At 37.7% G+C, this 14,597-nt stretch overlaps 1 protein-coding gene and 2 pseudogenes across 1 annotated transcript; 1 reads left to right on the top strand and 2 right to left on the bottom strand.

Moving 5' to 3' along the window:
* Positions 1 to 7,018: 7,018 nt before the first annotated feature.
* On the bottom strand, positions 7,019 to 7,137 carry LOC120610924 (uncharacterized; annotated as a pseudogene).
* LOC120610811 (zinc finger protein 791-like) lies at positions 7,083 to 13,100 on the top strand. Its single transcript, XM_039873113.1, is given in 5 exon segments — positions 7,083 to 9,096; positions 9,416 to 9,542; positions 9,748 to 9,808; positions 10,212 to 11,670; positions 11,672 to 13,100. Coding segments are annotated over 5 exon segments (1,950 nt in total). The 5' UTR covers positions 7,083 to 9,057; the 3' UTR covers positions 11,936 to 13,100.
* LOC120610939 (uncharacterized) lies at positions 8,011 to 8,110 on the bottom strand (annotated as a pseudogene).
* Positions 13,101 to 14,597: the final 1,497 nt, after the last annotated feature.

A 14,597-nucleotide genomic window follows, 5' to 3' on the forward strand; every position in this document is an offset into this window, starting at 1 on the left:
GGATTCATCTATTTCTTTTGCATTCTGTCAGTTTTACCTCATGTGTTCTGCCTCTCTGTTCTTATGCACATATATATAAAAGGTGCTATGCCATTTTCAAGAATGGTTCCTTTTATCACTGTAATGTCTCTGTTTTGTCTCTGAGTTTTCCTTGGTCTGAAATCTGCATCTGAAATTCATATACCTCCGGCATCTTATTATTTTATTCGTGTTGGCATGATATATTTTTCTCCTTATCTTTATCTTTCATCTATCTCCGTCTTTATATTTAAAGTGCCTTATAGACAACAACATCGAACTGTTTTTTTGAAATCTGATATTACTTACCTCTCAGTTGTATTGAGACCCTTGATGATTAAAGTGGTGATTGATATACTTGGATTAATATCTATCACATCTTTTAATGTCATATGTATATTGCATTTTGGGTTCCCCATCCAAAGTGAAATTTCCTTCCGTCACCATATATTTGACCCCCTCTACCCTTATCTACCGCCTCCCCCCTTTCCCTCTGATAAACTGTTGTCTGTGTGTGTGGCCGTGTGTATGAGTTTTTTGTTTGTCTTATTCTTTTGTTGCTTTCAGTTTTATATCCCACATATAAGTGAAATCATATGGTCCTCGACTTTTTCTGTCTGAGTTATTTTGCTTAGCGTGATAAGCTCAAGATCCATCCATTTTGTTGCAAATGGCAGTATTTCTTCTTTTCTTATGGCTGAGTAGTATTCCATTGTATATATGTATCACATCCTTTTTACCCAATCCTCTATTGAAGGGCACTTTAGTTCCTTTCATGTCTTGGCCACCGTGAATAATGCTAAGTGAACATTGTGATGCCTATATCTTTATGGATAAATGTTTTTAAAATTTTGGGGTAGATACCCAGAAGAGGGATTGCTGGGTCATATGGTAGTTGTCTCTTAATTTTTTGAGGAAGATAGTTCTCTCTTAATTTTTTGTTTTCCATAGTGGCTATACCAGCTTACATTCCCACCAGCAGTGAATGAGGGTTCCTTTATCCCCACGGTAATAGCCATTCCAACAGATGTGAGTGTGGTGGTATCTCATTGTGGTTTAGATTTGCATTTCCCTAATAACTAGTGAAGTTGTGCACCTTTTCATGTGTCTGTTGGCAGTTTGTATGTCTTCTCGGGAGATGTGTCTGTTCAGTTTCTCTGCCCGTTTTTTTAAACTTGATTATCTGTTTTTTTGTTGTTGTTGTTGAGTCGTATGCGTTCTTTACACATATTGGATATTAGCCCCTTATCGGAGGAGTTGTTTGCAAATATCTTGTCCCAGTCAGCTGGTTGCCTCTTCGTCTTGTTGATGGTTCCATTTGCTGTGAAGGAGCTTTTTAGTTTGATATAGTCTCATTCATTTATTTTTGCTTTTACTTCCCTCGCTTTTGAGGTCAAGTTCATAAAATTCTCTCTAAATCCAAAGTCGGTGAATATAGTATCTGTGTTTTCTTCTATGCAATTTATCGTTTCAGGTCTTACCTTTAGGTCTTTGATCCATTTTGATTTAATTTTGATGGATGGTGATAGATAGCAGTCTCGTTTCATTATTTGCAGGTGACTTTCCAATTTTCCCAGCACTTTTTATTGAAGAGGGTTTCTTTTCTCCATTGTATATTTCTGGCTATATCGAATAAGAGTGGTGAGAATGGGCAGCTTTGTCTTGTTCCTGATCTTAGAGGGAAATCTTTCAGTTTTTCACCATTAAGGATGATATTAGCTGTGGGTTTTGAGATATATATATATAAAACCTTGATTATGTTGAGGCACTGTCCTTCAGTACTCATTAAATGCTTTAATCATAAATGGGTGCTGTGTCATGTCACATGCCTTTTCTGCATCTATGATATGATGATGACTTTATCCTGGATTTTGTTTATGTGGTATGTCACGTTGGTCATTTTACATGTGTTGAAACATCCATGCATCAATGGATGAACCCCACCTGATGGCGATGAATGATCTTTTTAATATATTGTTGTATTCGAGTTGCTAGTATTTTGTTTAGGATTTTTACATCTGTATTCCTCAGAGATACTGGTTTTCTTTTTTTTGTGCTATCTTTACCAGATCGTGGTTATCAGGGTGATGTTGGCCTCATAAAATGAGTTGGGAGGTATTGCCTCTTCTTCAGTTTTTGGGAAGAGCTTGAGAAGGACAGGTATTAAATCATCTTTGAATGTTTGGTAGAATTCACTAGTGAAGCCATCTGGTCCTGGACTTTTCCTTTTGGGGAGGTTTTTGATGGTGGTTTCAGTTTCCTTACTGTTGATCGGTCTTTTAGGTTTTCCAGTTCTTTGTGAAAGAAGATTGTATATTTCTAGGAACTTGTCCACTTATTGTAGGTTATTGAATTTGATTTTGTTTATTTGTGTCTTTTCTCTTTTTTCCTTAGGGGTTTGTCAATTTTATTGATCATTTCAAAGAACCAGCTCTTTGTCACAATAATTTTTTCTATTGTCTTTTTGTTCTCATTTTCACTTAATTCTGCTGTAATTTTTATCATTTCTTTCCTTCTGCTGACTTTGGGCTTCATTTGTTCTTTTTTTCTAGTTCTTTAAGATGTAATGTCAGGTTGATTATTTGAGATTTTTCTTATTTCTTGAGTAGGCTTATAATGATATATAAACTTTCCTCTTATAACTGCTTTGGCTGTATTCCAAAAGTTTTGATATGTTGTATTTTAATTCTCACTTGTTTCTGTGTATCTTCTGCTCCCTCTTTTCCTTCTTTGACCCAATGGTTCTTTCGTAGCACATTGTTTCATCTCCACATATTTGTGGTTTCCCCCACTTTTCTTTGTACAGTTGATCTCCAATTCCAAAGCGTTGTGATAGGAGATTGAAACCATACCAGGTATATTCTCCTGGGCTAGTTTTGTGTTCCAACGTATGGTCCATCCTTGAGAATGTTTTACGTGCACTAGAGAAGAATGTATAATCCGCTGTCTGGGGATGAAAGGCTCTGTAAATGTCTATTATGTCCAATTGGTCTAAGCTGTCATTTAAGGCTGATATTTCCTTATCGATTTTCTGTTTGGGTGATCTATCCATAGTTGTCAGTTGGGTATTCGCGTACCGTACTATAATTGTGTTTTGTCAGTTTCTCTCTTCAGTTCTGTTAGTTGTTGTCTTATATATTTTGGGGCTCTCTCATCGGGAGCATGTATATTGATAAGTGTTATGTCTTCTTGATGTATGGTTTCCTTTATCCTTATGAAGTGTCCTTCTTTGCCTCGATACCTCTTTCATCTTGAAGTCTTTACCTCATCAGATGTAAGTATGGCTGCACTCGCTTTTCTCTGGATGCCATTTGCCTGAAGTATCGTTTTCTACCCTTTGAGTCTTATCTTTGTCGTTGCAGCTGAGATGTCTCTCGAAGGGAGCACATGATTGGGTTTTGTTTTTTTTATCCAGTCTGCTACTCTGCTTTTTTATTAGTGAATTCAGTCCCTTTACATTAGAGTAATGATTGATATATAAGTTTTCCTATAGCCCTTTTATCTTGTTTCCTGGTAGCTCTATGTCTCCATTGTTTGTTTGCTTTTGCCTTTCTGTCTTGTTATTTTAGTTTGGTGGTATTCTCTGATTTTCCCCCTCTGTTCCCTCTTTTTTCTGTTATGTGTCATACTTCTGGGTTTTTTATGTACGGTTACCATTAAGTTTATGTAAAAGGAAGTTTCATATATACAGTAGTTCTTCTGCATGTGTCTTATCTCCATTCCCTTTTGAAAATTCAGACCTTTACTCCCTCCCCGCTCTTGTTTTTGTCGTCTCCAATTTTCCCTATTTATCTTGTGAATGTATTTCTGAGTTACAATGCTATCGTCTTCTCTTTTTAAAAATGTTTTTGCCTTCTTTAACCATCATGTAGTATTTAAGTGTATAATACCCTACTTTGAATAAGGGTTGCCATTTCCTGCTTCTGTCGGTCTTTTAGTCATTTTACTCACTCACAGTTGATTATTTCTTTGTCTTTTTTTTTTTTCTGGTAGAATGCCTCTCTTCAGCATTTCCAGTAATGCAGTTCTTGTGTTGGAAAATGCCTTCAGCATCTGTATGTCTGGAAAGGTCTTTTATTTCTCCTTCATATCTAAAGGAGAACTTTTCTGGATATATGATTCTTGGCTGGTAGTTTTTCTCTTTCAATAGTTTGAACATTTGATTCCATTCTCTCCTAGCTTTTAGAGCTTCTGCTGAAAAATCTGATGATAATCTAAGAGGATTTCCTTTATAGGTTACCATCTTCTTTCCCCTGGCTGCCTTGAGAATTCTTTTTTTCTCATTAATTTTTGACAGTTTTAATATAATGTGCCATGGAGAAAGCCTCTTTGGATTTAGATAATTAGATGTTCAGTTTGCTTCTTAGATTTGAGGATCCGCTTCTTTTCATAGGCTTGGAAAGTTCTCGTTGGCTATTTGTTTGAATCGGCTCTCTGTTTTGTTCTCCCTCTCTTCTCTTTCAGATATACCCATTATTCTTAGATTGTTCCTTCTGATAGCGTCAGATAGTTCTTGCAGAGTTCTTCTTTTTTTTTTAACTCTCAAGTCTCTCCATTCCATCTTTGTCATTTCCAGATTTCTGTCTTCAATGTTACTAATTCTTTTCTCTATCTCGTTAGCTATATTTCTTTAGCTCACTAGTTCATTTATTATCTCTTTTTTATTGAATTCTTCAGCTCCAGAATTTCTGTTTGGTTCTTTTAAAAGTTTCAAGCTCTTTGGTAAAGCATTCGTTTTGTTCTTTGATTTTTATTTCCGAATTCATTAATCCGCCTTATTTGAGTTTTCTTGCATCTCTTTGAGTTTTTTCAGAACTGCAATCTTGAATTTTACACGACTTAAATCACGTATTTCAATATTTTTATTTTGTTTATTATATATATTTTGTTTATTATTATTTTGTTTTTAAGTTTATTTTCTGGAGCTTTTAAAGTTCCTTTCTGAGCTGCCTTTTTACCTTGGTCATACATGGTATTCGATTGACTGTTTCTCCGCCTATGCGTTTATGGGAATGAACTCTGCTTTTAAAAATATTATATTACTGTTAATAGTAATGCTTCTTTAGCACATCGATAAGAAGAGCTTTTACCTTTGTTTTTCAGTCAGAGGCACAGAAGCCTCCTGTACTGTCCAGGTCTCTGGGTAGCAAAAGAAAAAATGTCCTTTTTTCCTGGGGATATGTATGTCTCCTCTGTGAACTGGTTGCCTGGGTCCCAGGGCTCCACCCCCTGGGGGCATGTGGTGAGCTTAGAGTTTCAAGCCTGTGAAGAGCCCCCGAAGTCCTGGTGCTTGTCCAGGTGGCTAGATGCAGTGTAATGCTACCTCAGGTGTCCCAGTTACCTGTGCCAGTATCAGCCTGGATGGCTCGGTGTGGGGTGGGTTTGGGAGAGGCCACCGGTGTGCCTGTGGCTCTGTTTCTTCCCAGTAATGGTGACCGCCAGGCCTCAGCTGCCTTCCCTGCGTATCTCCACCCTTGCCACTAGGACCAGCCTCAGTTTGCGTCTGCCACTCAGAACCTGTCTCCTCAGTTCTTGGGGCTCTGGACTTCCTGGTCTGTAGCCCAACACTCACTGCTGCACCTGTTCTGGGACCTGCTGCTAGCTCTGGGAGGGTGCAAGGAGTTGACCTCTGGGAAGGTTGGGAGAGGCAGTTAGGCTCTGTGTCTTCGTTTTCTGCCTGACAGTAGTGGTTGCTAGAACACAGCTGTCATACCTCTGTTTTCTGCCTCTTCCCTGATCATTGGGTTCCTCAGTAGTATTGCTGATCGCTCAGGCAGAAATGCTCAGGGCTACATAGAGTGCATACTGCAATCTGTTTCCTCCTCCCTTGCTTGCCCAATTTGCCTGCAGATGCTTTGCTTGAGCAGATCTCAGAAGTCTTTATGTGTTAGGCTGGAAATCTTTTATTGGATTATGGCTGTTCAACTTGTAGCCTGAAGGGGAGAGAGATCAAGGGGCCCGTCAAGCCACCATGCTTCTGACATCCTTACTACTTCCCTATGTTGGCCTTGTTCTTTGTTTCTTTTTGTTGTCTACCTTTGTCTGCCTTCTTTGGCTTTAATTGAGCATTTTACCGGATTCTTTTTTTCTACCGTCTTAGGATATCAATTACACATACTTTAAAAAACTATTTTGGTGGTTGCTCTTGAGTTTTCATTATACATTTACAACTAAGTCGCTTCCTATGTCAAGTCATAGTACACCACTTCACTGGTTGTGCAAGTACCTCATGCTGTCTCCTAGTTTTCTCCTCTCTGTTCCTGCTACCTTGTCGTCATTTATCTCAATTGTCCATAAGCTTATAATTGCCAAATAAATTGTTGGTAATTTTATTTTCAGCAAAGTGTCATCTGTTATATTAATTTTAAGAAATATAAAAGACTTTTTAATCTTCATTGTTTTGTAACTCCCTACCTTTGTCATTTACTTTCTTTCTGATGAATTTTTGAATGTTTTTCCAGGTGGATGTACTAATGAACAATTCCTGCAATTTTTGTCTCAGAAAGTTTTTATTTCTTCACTTTTGAAGGAAAATTTTGCTTGACACAATTTTAGGAGAGTGGTGTTTTTCTTTCAGACCTTGAAATATTTCTCTTCACTCTTCAATCTTGCATGGTTTCTGAAAAGAAGCCTGATTTAATTCTAATCTTTGTTTTTTCATGACTAAGGTGCTGTTTTCTTCTCACTTATTTCAATATATTCTCTTTGTCTTGAATTTCTGTCTAGTTTGCATATGACGTACTTGGTCCTGCACTTTAGTTTATAATATTGAGTGTTCTCTGAGCTTCCTGGGTCTATAGTGTGCTATCATCGTTAATTTAGGAAAATCTCAGTATAGTTACTTCACTGCTTTCTTCTGTTTTTTTCTGTCTTTTCCTTCATATATTCCTGTAATTTTTTTTTTTTTTTTAAGGCAAGGCAACCCTTTGTTGCCCTCACAGATTACAAGGACCTTCTCAGTTTACAATGTCTTATTTTTTTTTTAATTCTTTTATTTTTACACCTACAGCCCCTGGTCTTCCTAGGTGGTCTCCCATCCAAGTACCAACGAGGCCCGACCCTGCTTAGCTTCCGAGATCAGACGGGATCGGGTTTGTTCAGGGTAACGTGGCTGTAGATCCGTCATGTGTTTTTAAACCTTTTGTATAAAGCATGTTATCCTCGGGCTCATGGGTATCGTGTTCTATCTTTTTTGTTCTTTTTTTGTCTTTGAATGAGACTGCTGAAGCAGATTTTCTGTTGAGTGCAGGCCATATTATGAATTGAATATCTGGGGTATATTTCAGAATGTCCGGTTTGTTTTCTCTTTCTTAGTCATGGAGGCACTGAATTATCCTATGATCTTAATTCTCTGATGGATCTAAGAAAGTAAGTTTATTTCTTTGCTTTTTAATAGGGAGGTAGGGAATGACAGCTTCTAAGTTACTTAAAGGCCAGACCAGAAACCAAAAGTCTCTGATCCCATCTTTTTATCATTGACTGCTGACAGCTTTAGGGCCTCATCCCCACTCCTTTGCCTTGTGCCCCACATCTGTACAAAGTCATAAGAAAGCCTTAGTATTCCCTCCTTTGTGGTAGCAGAGATTAAAATCCATGCAAGCTCCCACCTTTATGTGTGAACGCTCACCTTAGTCCACTCCCTAACCACAAAACAAAACAAGTCTGTGTACCTTTCCTTGTTCTCTATTTCATGCCTGTTTGAAAGTCTTATATTACTCTCCCTCGAGACTCAATTATGGAAGCAATCAACCCTTTCATACCCTATTGGCCATGTATGGTGTCATCTGCTGAGGTATTCTTATGCTCTAGGGTTGAGCGATCATGCTCTTTACTCCATGGGGGAGCTTGGCAATGACAGAAGAAGGACAGACAGCCTGTAGGGTTGCTGGTCAGGAAAAGCTTCTTCCTGAGTAGAGAGTGGACATTTAAATGTTCTTTTGAAAGAAAGCACTGGTGACGCCTTTACCTATTTTTATTTTTCTATTCTATTCTTAAAATATGGGATGGATTTGCAAGTCATCCTTGAGCAGGGGCCATGCCGATCTTCTCTGTATTGTTCCTACTTTAGTATATGTGCTCCTGAAACGAGCACATGTTTTCATACGCTATAATCAAAGGCAAATTCACCATCAAGCCATTGTGGATGTGAACAAAGTCTCTTGCGATCTGCAGCTATTAACCTGTTCCTCAGTGTCGGCAGGGCTCAGGATCGACTGTTATGCCAGAAGTGCTCTTTCTCGCAAATCCGTTTCGGTATCTTGCACGTGTGCCTGTGTGTGCCAAAAATAGGGCGGAAGCAGCCCTGAGGCACCTGAGTATAGGGATTTTGTTCTCTGAGTTGTCATGCCTTCTTCCTAATATCTAAGCTCTAAGTTCCAAATAACTATTTGGAACATAAATTTTATGTCTAGACCATAAAATCCTACAGAGAGAGAAAGGAAGAACCGAGTCTGTAATAAATATTACACAAGGTAAAAGCAATGCTTCCCAACAAGAAGATTTTCATTTAGCTAGTTGCATCTGATTACAGATGCAGCTCAGAGATGCTGCAGGTGTGATTTCAGACCACGGCAATAAAGTGAATATTAATAAAATAGATCACATGAATGTTTGGGATGTGCGGTGTATATAAATGTTGTGTTTATATTTTACTGTAGTCTGTTAAGTGTGAAATAGCAGTTATGTCTAAACAACCAATGTACATACCTAATTAAAATACGTTATTGCTAAAAAATGCTAACCATCACCCGAGCCTCTTAGTAAGTCATAAGCTTTTTTTCTGGTGCAAGTTCTTGTCTTGATGTTGATGAAAATGCAATAAAGTTAAGGGAAATAGTAGAAAGTGTGCCTGTACTTCTAATGGTCTAGAGAGCCGTAAGATGATATGGCCAGCCGGGGTTTATTAAAAGTTGGATTTCCACAGGCCTCCTGGACTCGCATGTTTGGTAATGGGGAAAGAAGAAAATACTTCCAGTTCTTCACTAAGTTTTTATGAAAACCGCATGCAGAAGTGACCCGCTGCTTCACGGAGTGCTGTAAATGCAGGGGAATAAGGAAGGAGAAGAAAGAATTTTTCTCGTAAGAAATTGATGGTGTTAAAACGATAATATTTGTTTCATTTGTATAGCATTTCTGTCATTTCCCAACATGCTGTGGACCCTGCCATTAGGGAAAAATATGATGTAATGTGATCACAGAAAAATGTATCAATACTTCACAATGCTGTTAAAATAATGAGGAAGTAAGTGTGGACCGAGCGCAAGTTTTTGATGATCAAGTTATAAAAGAAATGTTTGGTGATGACGGAATCATTAGTAACTTTTCTCTACATGGAGTATAGCTGTCAAGTGCTATCGGTCTTACAAATTTTACCGTACACGTATTTGGGATGTTACAGGACTCAGTGGCCTTCGAGGATGTGGCTGTGAACTTCACCCTGGAGGAATGGGCTTTACTGGACCCTACGCAGAAGAAACTCTACAGAGATGTGATGTGGGAAACCTTCAAGAACCTGGTCTCAGTAGGTATGCGTGACAACTTCGTCTTCACCTTGTTAATTAGAGGTCAGGTGTTTCTTGCTTATCAGCATTGTTCTAAGACATGGAATGTGGAAATGCGGGGCATTGATAAATAAACTGGGGATGGTCACAGCTCACCACAGAACTAAAATCTAATAATTTTTCTAGGATTTCTAATACTTTGTAATTATTTTTTGGTGTCTGCTTTTAGGGGAAAAAATGGACGATTATGACATTGAAGATCAGTACCAAAGCCAGGGGAGAATACTAAGGTGAGCTACACTCACAGAATATTAAGCCAGTGTTCTATGTGGGCATCCTGGTATGCTACCAAATTTTAAAAAGAAGCAAACAAAAGATTCTCTTCCTCATATTTATTATTTCTCAGAAATTTTTTTACCAAATTACTTTCTTATATATGATATAGATGGTTCGCGTTTGCAAATAGTTCACTAGGAAACGACATTAATAAACCCTATGTATGAGTATCACTGTTTTGATAATTGCGAGGATGAAGTCCTCTTGTAGAGAATTTAGTATCCTTAATTCAGCCAATTTAGACAGCAGAAAACCTATACTTTTGCTATAAATCATAAAAATGTAGTTTGAATGTTCTACAGAATGCTAAAATATTATTGGAGAAATCATTAACAATGTACATCTTGATTTTTACAGAAGTCATATAGAAGAGAGAATCTGTGAAAGCGAAGCGAGTGTTCAGTGTGAGGAAAACCTCAGCCTTATTTCAAATCTCAGTCTGAACAAGAGAACTTTTCCTAGAGTAAAACCACGGGGACACAGTGTGCATAGAGAAGTCTTCGTACAGCATTCATCTTGTGATAGGCACATCAGATGTCACACTGGACATAATCCCTATGAATATCAGAAACATGGAGAGAAGCCATGTAAATGTAAGGCAAGTGTGAGAGCCTGCAGTTATCTCCAAATTTTTGAAAAACATGAAAGAAATCACAGTGGAGGAGAGAAACCCCATGAATGTAAGCAATGTGGTAAATTCTACAGAGATCATTCTTACTTAGAAAAACACAAAAGAATCCCCGCTGACGAGAAACCCTATAAATGTAAGCAATGTACTAAAGCATTCAGGTATCTCGGTAACCTTCAAAGACATAAAAGAACACACAGTGAATGTAAACAATGTGGTAAATCCTACAGAGATTACTGTTACTTACAAACACACAAAAAAACCCATACTGAAAAGACACACTATGAATGTAACCAGTGTGATCAATCCTTCAGAGATGAGTCTTACTTACAAACACAGGAAAGAATCCATACTGGAGAGAATCTCTATAAATGTAAGCTGTGTACTAAAGCATTCAGTTATCTCAGTCATCTTCGAAGACATGAAAGAATACACACTGGAGAGAAACCCTACGAATGTAAGCAGTGTACTAAAGCCTTCAGTTGTACCAGTTCTCTTCTCAAACATGAAAGTCTGCACACAGGAGTGAAACCCTATGCATGTAAGCAGTGTGGTAAAACCTTCAGAGTGTCCTATTCCTTAAAAACACACGAGAGAACTCACACTGGAGAGAGACCCTACAAATGTAAGCAGTGTACTAAAGCATTCACTTGTCTCAGTCATCTTCGAAGACATGAAAGAATACACACTGGAGAGAAACCCTATGAATGTAAGCAGTGTACTAAGGCATTCAGTTGTACCAGTTCTCTTCTCAAACATGAAAGTCTACACACAGGAGTGAAACCTTATGCATGTAAGCAGTGTGGTAAAACCTTCAGAGTGTCCTATTCCTTAAAAACACACGAGAGAACTCATACTGGAGAGAGACCCTACAAATGTAAGCAATGTACTAAAGCATTCATTTGTCCCAGTTCTCTTACCAAACATGAAAGAATACACACTGAACAGAAACTCTATAAATGTAAGGAGTGTGGAAAAGCCTACAGAGATCACTGTCGATTACAAACACACGAAAGAACTCACACTGGAGAGAAACCCTATGAATGTAAGCAGTGTCCTAAAGCATTCAGTAGTCTCAATTATCTTCAGAGACATGAAAGGACTCACACTGGAGGGAAACCCTATGAATGTAAACAGTGTGGTAAAGCCTTCGGACAGGCCCATTCCTTAAAAACGCATGAAAGAACCTCACACTGGAGAGAAACCCTATGAGTGTAAGCAGTGTCCTAAAGCATTCAGTTGTCTCAGTAACCTTCAAAGACATGAGAGAATACACACTGGAGGGAAATCCTATGAATGTAAACAGTTTGATAAACACTACCGAGAGTCCCATTTCTTAATAAAACACGAAGTCACACTGGAGAGAGACCCTAGAAACGTAAGCAGTGTACTAAAGCATTTTGTTATCAGTTCTCTTCACAGACATAAAAATCACGCTGGAGAGAAAACCTAAGAATGTGAAAAATGTACTAAAGCATTCAGGTGTTTTAGCTCTCTTCAAAAACATGAAAATCGTGCTCCAGAGACGTTCTGTGAATGTAAAAAAAGGCGGTGAAGCATGCGGGGATTACATTTCCTTACAAACACTCCAAAGAACTCATACTGGAGAGAAACAGCATGAACGTAAAGCCTATGGATTTTACAGTTTTTTACCATAATGACAGGAGAGACCCTGGGAATTGAGCAATGTGGTAAAGCTTTCAGTTCTCATCTAAGTTTCCAAATACGTGAAAGAAATCTCAGTGGAGAAAACTGTGAGTGTGCAAAATGCGGTAATGCATGGTTATTCCAGTTTTCTTGGATTGTCTGAGAGTACTCAACACCGGAGAGAAGCAGATGAATGTAAACATTGGTAAAGCCATTATTTGTCACAAACCATCTGAAGACAGGACAGTGTACACTGTAGACACACCATTTGAATGTTTGTGATGTGGGAAAAGCTTTAATCATCCCAGTTTTCTCCGAAGGTATGAAAGTGGTCACTGAATAAAACCTGAATGTAAACAGTGTGGGAAAGACTTCAACTGGTTCACATCCTCACAAGAGAAAACTTACCAAATGAAATATAAGTATCATGAGAAAGCTTGATGGACATTAAGCCACGTATAATGTTCCAGAAAAAATTTCACGTGAGAGTTATTAAATTTGTAAAAGTGTTTCATCCACATTTTTTTTTTTACTAATTTATGAACCGATTATTGAGGTGAGAGAATTCTGAGTCACCTTTCAACTATAATACATAAGATTGATAAGTATTACATTTTCCATAAATCACTTAATATTTTCTCTTTCTCCTTTGAAGTCTGTTGGATCCATGAGTGAACCGAAGTGCATTTGTAATATGCAATTAAGTTTAATTTGTATAATATTGTATTTGTTTTGTTTTAGGCTCCATTTAAAAATGAGAGTTTGGTATTTGGGTTTTTCCTACTGGCCTAAGGACAGTTCCTGGATACGCCTAGTTCACTGTATACATCCTAACTTTCTTACCGACAAAGTTTTTTTGGGGTGACAGGGTGGCGGGTATAAGAGCAGTCTTTATTTTCCATATCGATTCATTTGGAATAAATTATTATGTCTAATTTTATGAAAGAATATAACTTTTTTCTTGTTTTAGACTTTCTTTTTTTTTTGTCCTTCCTTTTGACTGCATGTGGCGGATAGACTTTAACAAAAGAGACCTGTCATAGGATAAAACTAGAATTGTAGGCATCCCTCCTCAGAGGTAATATTACAAATTAGGTTTTTCAGAATCCATTTCTTTTATGGTTTCATGTTAGAATTCACCAAGAGCATCGCATGCATTTGGAAGGCAGAAGTTAAGAAAGCTTTAATGATATTTTGAAGCCATCATATCAGGAGACAGGGGGATATATAGGAGCTTTGAGGAGATCATCTTTCAGCTAATTTTTCATAGTTTTTGCTCTTCCCATCAAAAGTGTCCTCAGCTTTTCGATTCCATTTTCTTAGAGGTGTGTGTTTTCACTGATGTCTTTCCAAGGTCTACATCAAAGCTCCATCAAAGTCTGAAATTTTCTTTAAGACCTCTTGAGTAGTCCACCATGAATCTAATTCAGTTTCCTTTTTGCGGGTATTGTCTGAATCCCCTCTTCTCTAGATTACGTACATATGAGACCTAATTTGTACAGGAAACACCTTATGCTATTAATAGTATTCGTACGTTTTCCTCGTGACGTCTACAATGGTTCTTTTGAAAAGAACAACATGGGAGCTTGTTCAGTCATCAAATGTTAACTGGCGTGTGTTTTTCTCACGTCGAGAGGATACGTGAAAATGTCCCATTATAACTGGATTTCCAGATAAACTTTGACGTTTTCTTTATTTAATCTTTATACACACATATGTATACATATATATAAGCACACCCACACACACACATATATATAACATCTGGATGTGTCGATAATATGTGCATACAAGTTCAGGTGTTTTATTCAGGCAAATTTTATTGTATTCTTTTATAGTTACGGATTTTGTCATGAAATTTATTTCTTATTCATTCTTAATACCAAAAGCTCAAATCGTGATTTTTATGAGTACCCTGTTGCCAGTCACCCATGGGATCGCACCTGTGGTCCACAAGAGAGATATAATGATTCTAATAAGAATGACCACAAATTCTGAGTATAAGAGTAACGTGGTGCTGCAAATGACTGCTTATATGATTTTAGGCTTGTGTTTGAGGGTTCGATTGCTATTCAAGGAAAAAAGACATTTTGTGTATTTAATGCTCAGGGAAGGTAAACCTTATCATCATCGGTGATCATAATCATTTTCTACAAGGCAAAAACAATGTAGTGGAACTAAACTAGTAAGAAGCCCCAGTTAGTCATGTTAGAAGAGGGCGATATTGGTCACTTTTGTGATTTAGAACTTTCTTTTTTAACATTGTTTGATATATAGTTACAAAATACACTTTAAATGTCTTAGTTCATCATGGTCACCGCTTGTTTTAAATGAAGAAGTCCATGACATTTTTCTTTTCAAGAAGAAAAGAGTTGACTGCAGCGAAGGCGAGGCCGCCAGCACCTGGTCCTTCACAACAGCTTTTGCGTTTCCCGTGGCGACACAGTTTACCATAAAGTGCTTAGGTT

The sequence above is a fragment of the Pteropus medius genome, unplaced genomic scaffold, assembly GCF_902729225.1.
Source record: "Pteropus medius unplaced genomic scaffold, Ma_sr-lr_union100, whole genome shotgun sequence".
Taxonomy (NCBI): Eukaryota; Metazoa; Chordata; class Mammalia; order Chiroptera; family Pteropodidae; genus Pteropus; species Pteropus medius.